The 20,254-nt window shown below is 44.5% G+C and overlaps 1 protein-coding gene across 3 annotated transcripts in view; it reads left to right on the forward strand.

The window, feature by feature from the left end:
* Positions 1–231: 231 nt before the first annotated feature.
* The window catches only part of LPCAT2 (lysophosphatidylcholine acyltransferase 2), a 66,799-nt gene continuing 46,776 nt past the window's right edge, over positions 232–20,254 (forward strand). Inside the window, exons 1-10 of one of the 3 annotated variants that reach the window (XM_066583889.1) lie at positions 232–328; positions 7,418–7,537; positions 9,841–9,980; positions 12,468–12,685; positions 13,358–13,470; positions 13,719–13,779; positions 13,922–13,980; positions 16,492–16,526; positions 19,418–19,472; positions 19,924–20,006. In XM_066583889.1, coding sequence (XP_066439986.1) covers positions 7,424–7,537; positions 9,841–9,980; positions 12,468–12,685; positions 13,358–13,470; positions 13,719–13,779; positions 13,922–13,980; positions 16,492–16,526; positions 19,418–19,472; positions 19,924–20,006 — 878 coding nt within the window. In that variant the 5' untranslated portion in view covers positions 232–328; positions 7,418–7,423. Of the gene's footprint in view, positions 329–945; positions 1,037–2,660; positions 2,680–7,417; positions 7,538–9,840; positions 9,981–12,467; positions 12,686–13,357; positions 13,471–13,718; positions 13,780–13,921; positions 13,981–16,491; positions 16,527–19,417; positions 19,473–19,923; positions 20,007–20,254 lie in introns of those variants that run through there. The other 2 variants (XM_066583887.1, XM_066583890.1) reach the window with 2 other exon arrangements.

Below are 20,254 nucleotides of genomic sequence, written 5' to 3' on the forward strand. Positions count from 1 at the left end.
GAGCAAAAACTGCAAGTGAGATTCCAGACTGAAATTTTAAAAAAAGCCCGGCGGAAGCTAATACACAGGCAGCATCATTTTTACTAATGTTGATCTATAAATCCCTTCTGACGATGTATTTATATCTGAGCGCGCCATCAGGAAAGAGCTGGAGTATCTGGGGGATAAAGCCTGGGCTTAGGAGGTAAGGAGCAGGTTAAGGGGAGGAGAGAGCCAGTGCTTAGAGGAAGTAGAAGGAGGAGGAGAGCGATACCAGGAGAATGCTTGTACTGTTACCAACAAACTCACACTTGGGTTATTCGCTTCGTTGCAGGAGATATCTCTGTCCGTAAGTGCCGTACAATGTGCTTTGTATCATACGTTGCTTCATTTGTCTTGAGACTCGGGTTGTATTACTAGCTTGTCTATATCTGCTTTGGGTGTGTCTGTGATTGACCAATTTTAAGGACTGTGAGGCACACTCTGTGTCGCTCAGTACTTGTCTGTCCCACGCAGGGACATAATCACACGAGTGCAACTACATTCTTAGAGAGTCACAGTGTAAAAATAAAATGTGTCGGATTTGGATGCCTCTAATTATACAGATTGTATCCCAAACGAACGGCCCTGACCCATGACGTAGTATAATTTTGCACGTCCAATTCATTTGTTACACTCCATAATGATAATGATTTATGTTTTCCCTAATAAGATGTTTTGATCAGTTAGACGAATCTATGTGAAAACAGGATCTGACATGTTGGACTTGTTCTGCTTGTTGTCAGAGGAGGTCATTACACACATTGTTCATTCCAGCGTCAAGCTGTGATTCCCGGAGCCTCATCAGAGGAAGTGATTGATGGTTTCCGTCTTTCTAGAACGCAGGCACATTCGCTTTTAATTCTATCGCAGATTTTTTTCGTTCTCGTTCTTATCTAGGGACATTATTAATGAGGCCTACGGCTCCTTTTACACGGAATGATTTATCATTCGCATGAGTGAACGACGACAGTTTGTTCTGCTTATACAGACAGATGAATCTTTCGCTCGTTCGCTGGTAAGTCGTTCAGTCGCTCGCACTGAGTCTACCTGTGAATGTCTAAATGATCGCTGTCCACATGCAGCAACGTATAAACGAGCGAACAATGTTTTGTGCTTGCATATAACGAAGGAGAAGCGAATGAATTCCCGTTCAGTGTTCAATCGTTGGCCATGTTTACACTGAACAATTAGCATTCAAATTCGCACGATCCGGCGATTATTTTGAACGACAATCATTTCGTGTAAAAGGGCCCTAATGGATTTATTTGTGACCCATACCGTAAGAACTTAACGCGAGTGACAGGTGAATTGCTTCAGACTCCTCTCCGAATGGGGTTGTCTTCTATCGACCTCCTAGTTCTATTATTATATCGGGCCCACCGGAGCATCGTCTGATACTCTAGCAATGCAAAAAGGAAAACATTTAACACTTGACTGTGGGTTAACAAATAATTCTTTATCTAATGAAAAACCTTTACAATTAGACATTAGTGGGCCAGTCCGACACTGCATGCACCATGTCAATAGAATCCTGAGCTCCGCTTACTGACCAGTCCAGTATGCCATGACGCCGCAGCAATCCCCCTACACTGAGGCAGGGGCTCTGCTGCCTCAGTGCTCCGATGTCTCCTGCCGACCCTTGTCGCTGCTGTAGGGGGATTAGGAATGCCTCAGAGTCTCCTGCCACGGATGGGTGTGCATATGCTGCCGGTGCTGCTGGCGCTGTGAAATACGCCTTAGTGGGCTGTCAGGACCTGCAGGGCACCTTGCTTGGTAGCCAATTAGCTACAGGAGGCGTAACTGGCCTGTTACAGTGACTCCACCAGGACGTCCTGGTGGTGACAAGATACAATAATACCTAGAAGCCTAACCACAGATACAGGTAAAGGTGGAGATTGATCGTTTATCGTGTTATCGGTCGCAGACTAACCATGAAGGACAAGGACCACAGAACTCTCTAGTGTAGGACTAGTGTAAACTATTTCTAGACCGTATTTAATTAAAGAGGACCTGTTCGCTCCGGTTTCATAAATACTTGCATTCCCCATGAAATAACAATTGTGGAGCATCTTTGGTTGGATCTCAGTGTTGTGCCGTTTCTGTTATTCCTCTTAGAAATTTATGAAAAAATTGACAATTGGGTTTACCGTTACACCTGTAAAAAGGGGTGTGCCCCTACAGAATTGGACACTGGCACATCCCCAACTGCTAATACCCAGTTATCACTTTATTCATACATTTCTAACGGAAATAACAGGGGAATCTCAAAACACAGAGTTCTAAGAAAAAAATGCTCCAGTATAAAAATCTGTTGTGTCCATGTGATGGCCACGCAGGACTGAGCTTGTTACAGACAGGATGTGTATCAGGACCTGACTAGAAGCCCTGGACAAGCATGGACAGGACTACCGCTGGTTAGTGGTGCAGCTCTGGCCCCTAGAAATACATCTTAGTAACAGCTGCATGATGAACTCTTCGGTCACACAGTAAAACTCTTCTATTTTTGGACTCCTGCTTTAAAGGGTAACTCAGCTTTTAAGAAAAGTTTTTGACGTGTTATAAGGACATGTTAGTGGTTTTGGTGGGGATCCAGATGCTGAGCCCTCCATTAATCATTGAAAGGTATCTGTCAGGTGTAACAGGCTGTCCAAGCTGCAGGTATGATGGTATAGAGCGGGAGGAGCTGAGCGCATTGATATCTAGTTTTATGGGATTCAGCAGAACGTGTATTTTATACATTGATATCTCTCCCCATTTGGTGCTGAACAGTCTGGTGGGCGGTCCTATCAGTGATTGACAGCTGTGTAGGACTGTACTTACTGGGTAGCTGTCAATAGTGTGTGTGTGTGTGTGTGTGTGTGTGTGTATGTGCGCGTGTGCGCGCTTATTACTACCGGGGGCCGCTGGGGGATGTCGTTATTACTACCGGAGGCCGCTGGGGGATGTCGTTATTACTACCGGGGGCCGCTGGGGGATGTCGTTATTACTACCGGGGGCCGCTGGGGGATGTCGTTATTACTACCGGGGGCCGCTGGGGGATGTCGTTATTACTACCGGGGGCCGCTGGGGGATGTCGTTATTACTACCGGGGGCCGCTGGGGGATGTCGTTATTACTACCGGGGGCCGCTGGGGGATGTCGGTATTACTACCGGGGGCCGCTGGGGGATGTCGGTATTACTACCGGGGGCCGCTGGGGGATGTCGGTATTACTACCGGGGGCCGCTGGGGGATGTCGGTATTACTACCGGGGGCCGCTGGGGGATGTCGGTATTACTACCGGGGGCCGCTGGGGGATGTCGGTATTACTACCGGGGGCCGCTGGGCGATGTCGGTATTACTACCGGGGGCCGCTGGGCGATGTCGGTATTACTACCGGGGGCCCGCTGGGCGATGTCGGTATTACTACTGGGGCCCGCTGGGCGATGTCGGTATTACTACTGGGGCCCGCTGGGCGATGTCGGTATTACTACTGGGGCCCGCTGGGCGATGTCGGTATTACTACTGGGGCCCGCTGGGCGATGTCGGTATTACTACTGGGGCCCGCTGGGCGATGTCGGTATTACTACTGGGGCCCGCTGGGCGATGTCGGTATTACTGCTTGGATATGTTCACACGAGGCCGAAATGCTGCAGAAAGTCCTGAGCAGAAATTTCTGTGTCAAATTCCACACAATTTCCGCATCCAAAAGCAGTCAAAATCTGCACCCAGTCTGTTTTGAAACAGCCCTGTCGTCTTAAGAATGATGGAGGTAATAATCATACGTCGTGATAAGCCCCGCCCCCTGACGTGTTGGCACTCTGCGGTAAATAAGTGGGTTTTGGGTTGCAGTTTCAGCACTCGGTCTCTAAAAGGTTCGCCATCACTGCTCTATAACATTGATAATTAGGCACTGTATAGTTATTTTAAAATTAATTGTTAGTACCTGGTGGAAAGGAGCGACATAATACACAGGGCACCACCACATGTAAGTCTGACCCTGGCTGGAATAACTGGGAGGATTGTGTGCTATTGGCTCTGGGAAACCCCCCTATTTACACTCCAAATAATCTGGCCCTGACTGGAAAGCTGTAAGTGGGACAACACTGATATAAAGCATGCTGGTTTCTAATTAGCTGCCAATACAATGAAATGTAAAGGCCCTTTTAGACAACGATTTTCGCTCAAAAATTGCTCCAAGCCATCTTTTGAGCGATAATCGTTGTCTAACTGCTGAAAGATCAACGATCACTTGTCAGGAATTCACAGCGGGATACAGCTGATGATAATGTTTTAGTTGTATCCCGTTCCCTGATAACAGACTGGGTATGAAGAACACAGCGGTCCAGTTGTATTCCTCATACCCTGCTGGGAGCGCTCGGCTGTATAAAAGGAATGGGCAGAAGCTCTCATCTGAGTGCTGTAAACATTCGGCTGCCATTGGCAAGCGGTATACGGACTCCATAGACTTTTTATGGAGCCTCCATTTACTGCAAACAGGTAGTCACTCAGAGATTGAACGACTCTTGTTTACACTGAGCAAGAACGACTAGCAATTACTAAGTGACTTCAGTGCCTGTCAGGGGCCGAAAGTCGCTTATAATCGCTTGTTTGAGAAACTCTTCGGGCGACTATCCGCCTTTGTAAAGGTACCCTAATCTGCATTGTTATCCTTTCATTCCTGCAAAGTAGATATTTGCATGGCCATTAGAGTACAATACACTTCTTGTAATATCGTTGCCACTGAAACACAATATTTGCTTGGTATATTATTGTATGATCTGAAGGACCGGTCTACCAATATAAGTCTGCAGCACAGAGTGTGTAAGGTCATGTTAGAGACATTTTGCAACGTGTTAGCCAATTATTACATGTAAATTCAGGAAATTCTTTATCGCGCTGCTATTTTTTAAAAATGATGCAAGTCAAGAACATTACATAACCCTAAATGCTCATACGACTATTAACCCACGCACTGGATTTACAGATGAGCTGCAGATTGTAGTGTACTAAAAAGTGCATTACATTGCATGTGAATGAGGTATAACATGTTAAACCCCATGGACATGTAATGGAAGAGAACAATGCATGCCCTACTTCATGTCTACATTGGATGTGCATGTCACCGATTACTATGCAATGAGTAAAGTTTGCTGTTAATTCTATGGCCACGTCTGCAAGTAGCAAATGCAGATTGTGTTCTTGATATTCCGCTGCTCCGCAGTGGATACAATCTTATGGTTGTGATAAGAGCTTCAACTGAGAATATTTTAGCTTCACCACTTCCTTATATTGCGAAACAAGTGAAACTGTTACACTGTAGCAGTCCTTCAGCTGTGACTGTTCATTTTGTACTCTCTGGAAACTCCAGAAAGTATTTGTTGCGCCTGTTAATGTGTTTGTAGTTTGTGTCTCTAGTAAATAATTAGGAAAGACGGGGTTAAGTTATGGAGAGAAGTAAAGGGTAAGGTTGGGTGTTAGGAAAGGGGCGAAGGAGAGGAAATAAACTGTACAGATTTTGACACAAGGACATGAGGGCTTAAACAGACAAATGTATGCGCAAATATGCTGGCCGCTACGGAACATATTTGCGCATGAATAAGTTACATTTTGTTTTTTAACAGTTCAAACCCCGTGCTGTTGTGTGCCCCAAAAAAATGTAGAAAGATGGGGCGGGACCTACCTTTTTCTTGCTCGTGAGAACGAAACCACTGAAATCAATGGCTTCGCTTTGTCACATTTTGCGGGCTAGATTTCACGTGCGCAAAACCTTCTGCAAACATGTTCATCTGTTTAAGCCTCAAGAATGAATAGACATAATCTCCAGCGTACATTCTGCAGGCGTCTTTCTGTGTCAGTCTGTACAGATGATATAATATTAAGGTAGACGTGTTCTTTCCTGAAATCCCCCTTTATAACAAAAAAAAAGAAAAAAATCACCAAGAAATAACAATACTGGAATTCTATATATACTGTATAACTTTGCATTGTACAATTCCTTTGTCGTTGCTCCTGAAAATGAATGAAAGCGGAATAGTAACGTCCAGTTCCTACATTTCCAGAAGGAGTAACAGAGGGACGGCACAATACATGTATTTACTACAGCGGTCGTGTCGGGAGAGCTGATGGATCCTCTATAAGCTCGCCTGGTTAGGGTAGTTTACAGGTAGCTATGGAAGAAAAAAAAGTCAGGGTTAGGATTGCATAAACATTGGATCATACACACACACATGTCCTCATTTGACTATCCAGTCTGGAGGTACGGGTAAGGGTCTTTTCACACAAGAGTTTAGGTTCGCTGTGGGTTTCTCTTTCAGGGTTCCGTCTGAATCACCGAAAATCGAATTCAGACAGAACTTTGGCGGAACCATAAATTTTAGGTGTTCTCCAGTAAAATACCATTGATGACCTTATCATAAGGATAGATCATCAATAGTTGATCACTGGGGTCTGTCGCTCAGGAGCCAGACTGATCAAATGAGCGGGTGTGTGCTGTCAGGGCCGCACATACACAGAGGTCGGATCCAAAGCCTCTGTGCTGACCTCTGTATAGTGACTGGTGCTTGTAACTGCAGGCACGGCTCCCATTGATTACGATGAAAGTCATGCCTGCAGTTACAGGCACCAGCCACTACACAGAGGTCAGTGTGGAGGCTTCCGCCCCGCTGACCTCTGGTGTCTGTCGCTCAGCTGATTGGTCGTGGTCCCGAGCAATGGACCCCCGCGATCAACTATTAATGACCTATCCTGATGATAGGTTATCAATAGTTTATCACTGAAAAAACCCTTTAATGTGTGAAATTGAGACCACCTTGTTTCTGTCCTGTTTCGTCACTTCGGAAGGGCAGAGAAGAGTAGCTGGGTGCACCTTTATTTTTTATCCTATCAGCTGGAACCGTAAGAGGGAAACCCACTGAGGAAGCAAAAATGTGGTGTGAAAGACACTAACCTAAGTGAAACAACTGAGAGAAGTGCTTACAAAGGGAAGTGAGAGTATGTGGGTGAGAAGGAGTTAATCAGCAGGAGTTGAAGCCTTGGGAGATGGTGGTTTGTTTGCAGATCTTGCTGATCTAAATGTCTTGTAAGGAACGTCTTCTAAAACGTGGCCATTCAGTGTACTGTGCTGCTTGCTTCATCCTTCGGCACACAGCAGAGCTACAGAGACTGGATGAAGTCCTGCCACTCCGTACCAGGGAACTGTGTGCCTCCATATGGTGGCGCTCTAAGGAGCTGTTCTCCCCCACAGCCATGATTCTAGGGCTCCACTATACATCATGCAATGAAATCTGGAAGGTTTTATCCATATGCCGCTCATAGATTGTGCTGAGTAGTAATACAAACGTGTCATTAGGTGATGGGGAAAAAAATAATAATTTGTACCTCTAAGTATATCCTGATGTGTTTTGTTTCTGTTAACAGGTTAGAATGGTATTACAACAGCGGACGCCATTACTGCCGCGGCAAAAATCCTTCATTCCACCGCAGATTCCAAACCCTTTCATCCATGAAATCAACTTGACTGTCAATGACAAGATCCGAGTAAGAACATATATTCTAAATCAATCTTATTATAGAATTTGCCATTTAACGATGTCTAATAGTATTATTAATTGTTAGCTATTATTATTATTATATATAACACCTTTTTTAACCCTTTCCAATCCACTGTCTGACGTCTGAAGGCTGTACAGCTCCGATGTTGGAAGACGTCCGGCAGGGTATTCTTACTGTATATTACTGGCTGCTCTGTTGTCGGTCTCTCCAGCATGTTCCATAGCGCAGTACTGTCGCTAGCCAGCAGATGGCGCCATTGTATAATGGCAGAAAGAGAAAGCCCCCTAGGAAACCCTGAATCCAAAATTGGATTGCAAAGGGTTAATCCACCTGTTTTATAGGATTGCTTTCACTTACCAACAATATTAGATGCACAGAGTATCATAGAGGCACATGATTGAAAGTTCCTACAGTTACGTTACAATTTGCCATCTGTACAGACTTTCACTTTGGATGCACTTTGCTAGAAATTTTGTAACTCCCTATTGTAGCAAATAGTGTTCTGTAAGGCTTACTCTTATGTCAACATGTCTCACCCAGAGTATGCACCACAACTATTTTCATTCATTTTGGGCTATATTGCAAAGTTACCAAGGGGTTAAAGGGGTTATCCCAAAATCTAAAATTATCCTTATTCACAAGATAAGCACTCACTGCAGAGACCCCCCCCCCCTTCCCCACTGATACTGCATTGCATGTCCTCCTCTTATAGTCTCTGCAGGGATCGTGTGTGCGTGTGCGTGTACACACACCGGTTACTTATGTGGCACTCACACGGTTGGTGTGACTGGACTGCTGCCCTTGGTAAAGTACTATTTGCCTGATACGCACCTCTCCTTCTGTCTACTACCTGCCTTTCATCTCATTTTCAATTAACAGTAGTTCAGTGTTTTGCAGCTTCCTTTACGGACACCGGCGCTCACACTGAGTGTATTTACCACTAACTGCTAATTACACACAGTTTCATAAACAGTTCACTGAGGGCGGCTTTACACGGGACAACTATCATCCCAAAAGTCACTGAGTAGAGCGAATATAAGCTACAGTTGTCCTGTGTAAACATGGCCACCAACCGGGTGACGAGCAAGAATTCGTTTACTAGTCTCTTTGTGTCAGCTCACTGGTTGACTATCATCTGGTGTGAGCAGGTAATCCTTTATTCTTCAGCAACTAGCCAACAACTTGTTTAGTGTGCCCCCACCACCACCACCACCGAACACTGATTGGCTCACACCTTTTTTTTTTTCTTTGAACATTTTGCCCTCCCACTTAATGCTTATTGGCTCCTGAAAACACATAAATGCATGCAAGTGATCTTCGACAGAACAGTCCACGCTGGTCTTAAAAAAGAGGACTCGCTGCCACGGTCTTTGGATAGTTTTTGTCTTCGAACATAGACTCGCTGCAGCACCAACTTCTCAGTTGAACCAGCAGGAGACCACATCAGCCCGCTCGCATGTATTCATGTGCGTTCAGTGGACTTGGCAACCAATGAGCGTGCGTTTGGCAGCGGTTGAAATAGCAAATACACACCCGCCAAAGAACATCATGTCCCCTAAATAGTCGACAAATTATATTTTGGCCCATGTAAACTCATTCAGCAATCTTGAAATTGAACAAAATTCACTCGGTGTAAAAACAAAGTAACAACAGTTGTTGGTACGCTGCAGCGACTATTTGTGTTCACTGCGGAAGTATCGCGGGATGGACGGCTTTCATTAACTGCAATGGAAGCCATCCATGCAATTTTTTTTATTTTTTTTTGGCACAAATTAGAGCATGCTGCGATTCTTCCCCGTGAGCGGAAAATCGCCATTGACTTTCGCTCATTGGCATGGGAGAATCGTCTACCACAGCATGTCTATGGACGTACAATTCGTGGCGGGCATCTGGCCGTGAATTCCGCAGCGATAATCTGTCCGTGGGCATTAGCCCTTTCAGTGCGGATCCCGTGCAGATGGGCTCAACAGAAGTCAATGGGTGCGGACGATCCGCAATTCAATAGCAGATGCACTACGGAGTTGAAGATTAAAATAAATTAGGTAGATCGGCAAAAGGCGGGGAGGTGAGGTTGCAGATTTTTTTTTTTCACTCAGATGATCCGCACGGAAAAAAACATTACAACTGCAATCTTCCGCAAATGAGAATCCGATCCGCCCGTGGACATGAGGCCTAACTATTCAGACGATCGTTGCCCTGTATAAAGTCACCCTTCCAGTGGATAACCTTCTGGAAGGAGTTTCTATATTTTGTTCTGTGTGTCTATAAGCTTCTCTCTTCTCTTGCAGATGGTAATATGTGGCCTGTTCATTCTACCTTTCCGGATTGTTCTCTTTTTGACTGTACTATTAACGTCCTGGTTAGTAGCAACCATTGTCACTTGCTGCATTCCAAAAGACAATGTGGAGCCGATAAAAGGATGGAGGAGGTAATTGTGGGAAAAGTGCTAATTAAATATTGTAAAGAAAACCTGTAAGGGTGATGGGCATTGTGTCCCATCCAAATATAATACAGAGGTACAAGGTTTATAATGCCCAGAAGTGCGCGTTCCCATTCCTCCAAGTACACTGCAACTGTCCGATCAGTGAGGGACACGTTATATTGGGAAGAGGGGAAGGTAACACTCGTATATTTATTCATATATTACCTGGAGTAACAACAGAGGAACAGCACAACACAGAGGTCTAAGAAAAGAGGATCCAGAATTCCTATATATTGTGAATAGTTACTAAAACTGTCGGGAGTTGTTATTAGTGTCGAGCGACCAACCTGATTTTAACCCCTTAAGGGCGCCTACCCACTGGCGTTGCCGATTTTCGTGCGTGAAAAACGCAGTGTTTTCCGCGCGTTTTTCGTTAATTTCCATGGACAATCATGGGTGCATTAAGAGAAAAATAAGGACACATATGCAACTGACAGTTCCTATGTTAAAAATTGCAACGGACCGGAAAAAAAAACCCCCAATGGACAAGAACACATTCTATACTAATTGCTCTTCAGAAAAAACGCAAAACGCAATTTAGCATCGCAGGAAAAAAAACGCCAGTGGGTAGGCACCCTACGGATGCAGTCCCCCCCCCCCCCCCTCCCATTTTCGTTTTTTCCTCCGTCCCTCTAAAAAGTCCTAACTCCTTTATTTATCCATCGAAGTGGAGTAAAATAAAAAAAGACATTCCACCATCTTTCAGTGCATCTTGTTTCTACGGCGCACAAACTGCAACAAAAATGACATAACTTTTTATTCTATGGGTCAGTACGATTGCTACGATACCAAACTTGTATAGGTTTTTTTTTTTTTTTTTTTTGAGGTACTACTTTTAAAGACATTTAATTTTTTAATATTATTTTCTGCCGCCATCTTCTGCGCACAATAACTTTTAAATTTTTTTTTATTTTTCTGTCAACATAGTTGTGTGAGGGGCGGGCTCATTTTTTGCAAGACATCCTGTAGTTTACGTTGGTAACATTTTTGAATACATACGACTTTTTGATCACTTTTTATTGCATTTTTTTCTGGGCAACAGAGTGACTGAAAAAAGTGCATTTCTGACGGGTTTTTTTGGAATGTTCACCGTGCGGGGTAAATAATGCGATACTTCGACAGATCGGACTTTTATAGACGCGGCAATACCAAATATGTATTTTTCTTTTAGGATTTTTATTTTATTTTTATTATAGACATGGCAAATGGGGGGTGATTTAAACTTATTTTTAATTAATTTTTTTTTTTTCTTCTCACAATTAGTAAAACTTAATTGATCCTATTTTTACTGGGTTTTTTAGCCTCCCCATGTGACCACAACTAGCGATGCTTTGATCGCTCCTGCAGTATGATGTAATAGTATCACATTACATCATACTGCAATCTGACTGCAGTTTATCATCAAGCTACCTCACAGGAACGGCTTGATGGGCAGTCTGCTAAAGCAGCCCTGGGGCCTTTCAGAAGGCCCCGGCTGCCATGACACCCGCACGGCTACCTGCGATCTCATCGCGGGGGGGCCTTATAGGACCCCCGAACATCGTTCAGGGCATTTAAAGGGTTAATAGCCGCGATGGGCCGTAGGGCTGATTACAGCTATTGCCCGTGGGTGTCAGCTGTAATAAACAGCTGACGCCCGTGCTGTATGAAGAGAAGTCGCCTTGTGATCTCTCTTCATACATACCCCGACACTGCATGACGTAAATGTACGTCATATAGTGGGAAGGGGTTAAAAAATAATTGTGAATCGGGGCTCCCTAATTTGGCCTCCAAAATGTCCCTTGAACAACAGTGGTGGCCCAGGGGTTAGCGCTGCTGACTTGCACTGGTGGGCTTCCAAGTTCAAATACCCATCATGGTCAGATTCAAACCTTGAGACTCAGCAAGGCAACAGTGAAGCCAACACACCCGTCTCTTCTGCTCAAAGCAGAGATCCAAAATTTTGGGGTTTGCTTTTTTTTTTCTTTTCTTTTTTTAGCTAAATAGATAAATCAGATTGGATGATCCGATTTACGAAAAATTGGCCAGATTTTTTTTTTTTTTTTTATTATCACCCAGCCAATCTAGTAACACTAGTTGTGACAGATCTTCTTTAAAAAAAGATATATGGATAAATAGAATACGGCTTTTTAAGGTGTATTCCCATCTTGGCTTTTGATGACTGAGATGGGAAAACCCAGAACTCTAATCCAACCACCTGATGGAGAGACCTGAGCACTTAGTGCAGCACCGTTTCCACAGCTCTCATTGAAGTGAATGGAAACTACGGAAACGGCACTGTGCTAAGCGCTCTGCTCTCTCCGTGGGCTCTGGCCGGGTGGCCTGTAGCTATGGCAGAGGTTGCCCATCCTGGCTATGAAAAGTAGAGATGGGAATACCCCTTTAAGTTATTTCTTGAAATCACTGAAATGACTTTTGTGAAATCTCTTTCAGAACGGTTACAAAGCACTTTATTAGCTGCCTCGGACGCCTGTTTTTCTTTTCCATGGGATTTCATGTTCGGGTCATTGGAAAACGTGCGAGCTCCTTGGAGGCACCCGTCTTCGTTGTTGCTCCACACTCTTCCTTCTTTGATGGTATTGCGGTGATCACATCTGGGATGCCTTCCATAGTATCCAGAGAAGAGAATATTTCAGTGCCCATTTTTGGCAGTAAGTGGCCTTCTGATATTTTATTCATTTTCATATTTATTGACTATTGTAATTAAAAGAATTATCTGGGATTAGAAAAAAGTGTCTAATCATTTATTCCTGGAAACAGCGCCACTAGTGGCCATGGGTTAGGTCAGGTAATACAGCTCAACTCGAAGTGATGGCAGTGACGGATTGCCATATGGGTGGTTTGGTTCAAGACGCCTAAAGGGCCCATAGCCACCAAAACTGTCTGCGGCCAAGTCAGGCCACACACAGACAGAGGAGGAATTTCGGTGGGGAGAATAGGGTCGGGAGTGTGGCTCGGTGCCTGCTGCTTCCATTACCTGGACTTCTCGGAGCTGGTTGCCTTCATCCTGGACCAGGTAGAGCTGCAGACCGCTCTGATAGGGTGGAAGAGGGTCTGCTATACCTGGTATACATGAGGGTTGACAGCGTACATAAGGGTGGGTGAGCCACAATCTGTATAGAAGGTGAACTGGCTATATATTTAGAGTAGAATAGGGTCTATATGGCTAGAGGCTATGCATATAGAGTGGGTGGTATCCATGAAGGCACATGACATAGATACTGTATATCACTACGTTTCATATGTCAATATTTTCAGTATGTACTACAGATTGGGCCTTTTACTATATGGCAGCAGCATATCTTAGCATTCTTGCATTGCAGGTATTCTTTGTGCTCTTCAGCCTGTGTTGGTATCACGAGTTGATCCTGATTCTCGGCGGAACACTATAAATGAGATCACAAAGAGAACAACATCCAAAGGCAAATGGCCGCAGGTATGAAGCTCTTCTCTTGTACATTGCACATCTGTACCTTGTTAGACTGCATTCCGATAAAACATCGCTGGGGTTCTGTAGGTTGCATTCTTTTTTTGGCGTCCTTTTCTTTGACTTTCCTTTCAAGCCAACACTTGTCTTCACACTTTTCTTTGTGGAAGATTTCCCCTCTGTTGCAGTTAGGTGTTGACTATACCAGCTGTATTTCCATTACACATACTCACATTTCTGTACACGTTCCTTGACAGGTTTTAATCTTTCCTGAAGGAACTTGCACGAATCGCTCCTGCTTGATTTCCTTCAAACCTGGTAGGTAATTGTATTGTATCCCGCTGCGGTACTCTCTATGGAATGGCAGGAGTATTACTATGTAGCGAACGGGAATTACCATGTTAGTGCTAAAATGCATTCTGAATTTCAATCTTTTTTATATATACATTTGTGTTTTTAGGGGCATTTCTTCCTCTGGTGCCTGTTCAGCCCATTATTCTGCGATATCCGAACACCCTGGTAAGAACTGAAGGACATTGATTGAAAAAGCATGCTGATTATATCATTAAAATGGTCGCACCAAGATTTCAAGCCACAAAGGACTGTAGAGTCCTGGTGATGGCCATTTGGAGCAATGACCGTGGTGCTCTCCACATGTTGGGAAAGCAGTACAGTAGGAGGCCACCAATGCAATTGAGTACACTGATGAGCCAGGGGCCGACGTTGACAAGCTGCATGAAAGGAGAGACTCCATCCCAGTACAGGACTCAGGTCCAAGAAAACACCGCAGGCACCATGGATCTAGATACAAAGCTGCCAGACATGTGAGCCCAGTCTCCGACGACTTGGGCCGCCTGCAGACGGCCTGGTCGATTCCCGCTGCGAGAATTCTCGCAGGGTGACCCGACCCGCGACCCTGCAGGGACCAGTGCAGGTCTCACCTGCTGCCGCGGCTCCGGCTCTGTGATGTGCCGGCTGCCGGCCAGCCGGTGCATGCGCAGAGCCGGGCTGCGGCCCGGAAGTGACATTTCTGTGTGAGCCTCTGCGAGACCCGCACAGAAATAGAACATGCCGCGATTTGTTTTCCGTGTGTGATTTCACGTGGAAAAATTGCGTCTGTTTGCCTAGGATTGCGTTTTCTAACGCAATCCTATGGCAGCTTCCATGGGTGGAAATTCTGCGGGAAATCCCGCCGTGGAATTTCCGCCCGTGTGCAGGGGGCCTAAGTGTGTACACACCTTTATGGACAATGATGGAAGTATATGACTGTTCGTTTTAGGATAGAGGATATGCATTTATATGTTCTGGTGGTTCTACAAGGGTTAAAGGGGTTGTCCCGCGCCGAAACGTTTTTTGTTTTTTTTTTTCAACCCCCCCCCCCGTTCGGCGCGAGATAACCCCGATGCAGGGACGTAAAAAAAAAACCGCTCAGCGCTTACCTTAATCCCCGCGCTCCGGTGACTTCTATACTTACCGGCTGAAGATGGCCGCCGGGATCCTCTTCCTCCGTGGACCGCAGCTCTTCTGTGCGGTCCATTACCGATTCCAGCCTCCTGATTGGCTGGAATCGGCACGTGACGGGGCGGAGCTACACGGAGCCCCATTGAAGAAAGCAGAAGACCCGGACTGCGCAAGCGCGTCTAATTTGGCCATTCGACCATTTTAGACGGCGAAAATTAGGCGGGCTCCATGGAGACGAGGACGCCAGCAGCGGAGCAGGTAAGTGAAAAACTTTTTATAACTTCTGTATGGCTCATAATTAATGCACAATGTACATTACAAAGTGCATTAATATGGCCATACAGAAGTGTATAGACCCACTTGCTGCCGCGGGACAACCCCTTTAAGTGCAGTGTAAAACCTATGCATTGGCGTCGCAATGAACTTTATAGAGGTGCCAAGGGGAAAATGGAATTGATGTACCGCATTCTGTGCTTTTAATGTATTCTGGCACCTATGGTGCATTGAGACCATGGGGATCGTGAAATACCATGGACCTCTGGAAACAAAGCATGAGGTGCTATGATGAAGATGGACAATTACAAAAGGGATTGAAGTGCCTTGCCAGACCGAGATTGAGACGCATCATTATTGTGAGATTCTGGTAACGTTGAAATACAAAGAACCCTCCTTTTGGAGTGAATATATGCCCTATATGGTTACAGTTCAGTAAAGTCCATTTTTATAAAAAAAAATTTGCTCTCCATCTCTCAGCTGCTGTGCATTCCTGAACCGGTGTTGCAACACCACCCGCGACACTTGTGCGCCGAGCTTGGAATTACAGGCAAAAATCCCATTAAAATGAAGGTGAACTTGAACTGCAATACCAAGCCAGACCACTGCAGAGGGAACAGAGCTGTATGTTTCCTGCAGAAATTGGCTCAGTGTATGAATGCATCGCCCTGCAAACAGCTGATCAGCAGGGACTCCGGAGCTCCACCAATTTACCATTGATGGCATATCCTGAGGACAGACCATCAGTAGTTTACAACTGGACAACCCATTTAAGATATTGTGATTTTAGAGGCTATTGTGAGTGGCATAGTGATGTTGAATAATTTGCTGTGGTGCACATGTGCACTCTTCCCATCTTGGCACCGGTGTCCCCCCATCGACGAAGTTATTAAAAAAATAAATCTGGAACTGCATGAAGCAATGAAGAAGTTATACTGACCCGCTATATCTTCCTGCTCCAGTTCTCCCAGCACGCCTTTATTGGCCTTGTTTAGATGACTTTCTGTATTAGCTTGCAGCTAATACCTGCTCTCAGCGGTCTTGTGGTCTCGTACCATATACCACTAATGATTGGCTGCAGCCGTCACATGGGGTATATGGAATGTCATTGCTACAACCATGTAAACAAAATCCGACTGGGATGACTGGAGCAATCGGGACTGAACAGGTTAGTATAGCTTCTTCTATTGTTACATGGCTTTCCCTTTAAATTGATGACAATCTATAGTGAGCAATAATTCTGGGAAATAATCTAAAGAAATGTTTAAAATAGAATCTCCTCTTTGGTTTCCGCAGGATACAGTCACCTGGACCTGGCAGGGATACACCGTGTAAGTGTCACCTTGTAGAAGGTAACAGCACAAAGTGTTTAGACATGAACAGAGTAACATTCCTATTTCCTGACTAATAATCACTAATCTCTAAGTCATAGTTTTCAAAATCTCTGCTTGCTGTCATTCAGTAGGAACCTTTACTGTAGTTAATAATGTCTTGCTCAGGTGTTGGCTTATGAGAAGACATGGCTCTGATAGGGATACTATAATCAGTTCTGCACCTCTGTGTCCTCATGACCCGGACAGATTTATATTCATTAGAAGTAAACAATGAAGGTTCCTATTGCAAGCAGAAAAATTGATACAAAAATACTATTTTATCCCCTTCCTGATGTGAGCTATACCAGTGGCATGACGTAATAGAATACTTGGTAAAATATAGTATGATGCAATCTAGAAGTATTGCAGTACATTGTGTAAGCGATCAGATGCATGAATGGCAACCAGCCCCAGATCAGCGCTGTGGCCCAGTCTTTTTCAGGATCAGTTGGGGTCTGAACTCCTAGAGATATGCCATCACTTTATAAAATACCCCTTAAACCATCGGATGGTTGGCTCTGAACCGGTCATATGTGTATCTCATGTACCTTGAAGCTTCTAGGGCCCTAACAGGGCTTTCCCCACCATGTGCCATTCATAATACTAGTGTGGCAGGAGAATGACTGACTGCCAACTCTGTACCCCTATACCTCCATCAAGGAGTACAGTCATTGCCTCTAGGGAGTACTTAGTCTGTCCTGGTATTGTGATGAAGGTAGGTACAACACATAGTGCGATGATAACTTTTGCTGAATTTTTAAGTAATTTATTTGAGAAGGGAATACTTGGCCAAGGAATGTTGGAAAACCCTATTCTAGATGCTCATGGTCTGCTTGTATCTTGTGCGCACTCTTCTCTGAACACACACCCTTAGGGCTAATTCACATGGACATATGTCTCCCAATGTGAAAAATACATGCGTAGTAAGCAGTGCTAAAAGCCCACTGATTTGTCTAGGGCTTCTCACACCAGCGTTTTTTATTCACGTCTGTGGAGAAAAAAAATTTGCAACGTGTCCTATTTTGGTGCGGAATATGCACCTATCTAGTTTTTGGGGATTTAACAGGCGCAGTTAATGTGCATGTGAAAAATACGTGGGACACATACTCCCGTATGAGTGAGCCCTTAATCTATGGGGGTTTGCCTTTGTTTCCGCAGGAGAAATCAGCTTGTCCAGGCCTGTCTGTTTCCTTCGGAGATGCTAGGATTCTACATTAACACATCCTGTCCTCTAAAAAGGGAGAATGGGAGTAACTACCCTGTTTCTCCAAAAATAACACCTACCTCAAATAAGCTCTACCATTATTTTCCAAGGGGGCTTGAAATATAAGCCCTACCCTGAGAATAAGCCCTAGCTGCATTGCATTAAAAAAGGAATACATTACCTTGCAGGCTCAGTCCGGATCCCTCCTGCTGCTCTCCACAGCTCAGGCGCAGTTCCCACGGTCCTCGGCCACCCATACAAGATTACTTCCTGGTTATAGGATTTATAAATCCAGCCTCCACAAAGCGATGGCTGTGATTGGTTCTTAGGATGCTGTTCAGCCAATCAATGCTGCGCTCGATGAACCAATCACAGCCATCGCGGTGTGTAGGCGGAATTTATGAATTGGCTGAGCCGCAGCAAATAATCAGACGTAATGCAGGATTTATTATGCCACGGCCGAGCCAATTCATAAATCCTGCCTCCACAACGTGATGGCTGTGATTGGTTCATCGAGCGCAGCATTGATTGGTTGAGCAGCACCCGAAGAACTAATCACATCCATCGCTTTGTGGAGGCTGGATTTATGAATACTGTAATCAGGAAGGGATCTTGTATGGGGGCCAAAACATGCAGGAACAGCAGGAGGGACCTGGACCCAGCCTGCTAGGTAAGTAAAATAAGACATTCCCCAAAAATAATATCTAGTGCCTCTTTTGGGGCAAAAATTAATTTAAGACGGCTGCATAATGAGGCAAAGTCACGCCCATTTGTTTAAGCCCTAATAGAGACATAAGTGCTGTTTTCCACTCTCTAATGATGACACAACTCTAATCATTGTATCCCAGTCTATACAGCAACACTGCCAAGCAAGTTACAAATAGATATGAGAATATTGTGACTGCTTTAGTGCCCAGTATGGAAAGTTGAATATTCCAAGATTCCTTTTTTACACAGTCATAAAATGTACAGCCATATGTTTACAATAAAACCAGGTTACAATGTCACTTTCTGCTGATACATTTCCTGTCTCCCAAAAACATTGTATTACAGTTGCACAGTGTACAATAGCAATCATGTTTAAAGAAGTTTATCTGCAACTTCTTCATAGGCCCAATGCCCACAGATGGATTTTCACAGCGAAATTCGCGGCCAGACGCCCGCCGCGAATTCCACTGTCATGTCCATCCATAAGATGCCATGTTGTTTTTTTTAAATTTTTTTTTTAGCGCGGCTATCTGAGCGCTTAAATGATCGTGTGAAATAGGCCTTAGGTATGAGATTTAGGGAAAGTCTGGTAAAAAGAAAAGCCTGGTTGCTATACTGGTAGAGAAGGGAAGATCTACCAAGCAAGTTTTTGTCTTTGGCCATAGTCTTAGCAGCTTCAATGTCCAAAAGGCCTGTATGTATACAGTATTCTGGGAGTACAGAGCTGTATTAGTGTTACTGACCAGTACATGAATGCCATGTATTACATAGAAGGCCAATGTCTACCTGAGCGAGAGCTATTGCTTGATGGCATCTCTCCCCTCTGGCTAAGTGGAGTAGGTATCCCATACGGACATGATAATGCTATGGGAAGATCCCTTATTATATTTATTTACTTATTTATTTATTCATCTTTTCTTCTACTTACAATTCTCAGGGCAAAACTTTTACTCATGACCGTGTGTCAAGTCTGTACCAATGTAGAAGTAGAGGTAAGGCATACTATATGAAATGTAATGTTCCCAAAACGTTTTAGCAGAGATCTGTAGTAGAATCATCCCTGTTTATTAAAGTAAACTATGCTATGGGGCTGAAAGGTGAGGAATTGGGGGTAACAGGGAGCTGCTCCTTATACTCACCAGGTTCCTTTTCCAGCACTGTGTCTCTGAGAAATCAGAACACGCGCAGCGTGACCCTTTTTAGAAGGTTATGGGCATGTGCTCTCTCATTGAACTCTATGCGAGAGGGCATGCTTACAGAGCCGTCTGCAGAGTCGTGCTGTCTGCTTCTCCGATTTCTCAGGGTTACAGCGCTGGAATAAGGGACCTGGAGAGTATAAAAAGCACCCCCCCCCCTCCTCTACAAGTTCCTCCCTCAGCTTTGAGCCCCATAGTGTAGGTGCTGACATGTTCCCTTTAACTTGACCTTATCTTTCCCTTTTAGTTTCTGCCTGTTTATGTTCCCTCTGAGGAGGAGGAGAAGGATTATTTTTTATATGCAAACAATGTTCGGGATTACATGGCACGGTATGTAACCAAATCTATATAGGATTGTATTTCATTTTTTGAATTGATCAAAAATATGTCTACAATAAAGCGTGTCTCCAAATTTTAAACATTTTGTAGGATATTTACTTAAACCAGCGTTTTATACACCAGTCTAAGGCTTCCCTCACACAGCTGAAAAAGCAGCCAAGGATGCTGGAAAAAAAAAAAAAAAAGCAGGTGCCGTCCAGGTCCCGGCCACCGATCTCTGCCACTACTCCGGGCTTCCC

This window comes from Eleutherodactylus coqui, chromosome 11, assembly GCF_035609145.1.
Source record: "Eleutherodactylus coqui strain aEleCoq1 chromosome 11, aEleCoq1.hap1, whole genome shotgun sequence".
Lineage (NCBI taxonomy): Eukaryota > Metazoa > Chordata > Amphibia > Anura > Eleutherodactylidae > Eleutherodactylus > Eleutherodactylus coqui.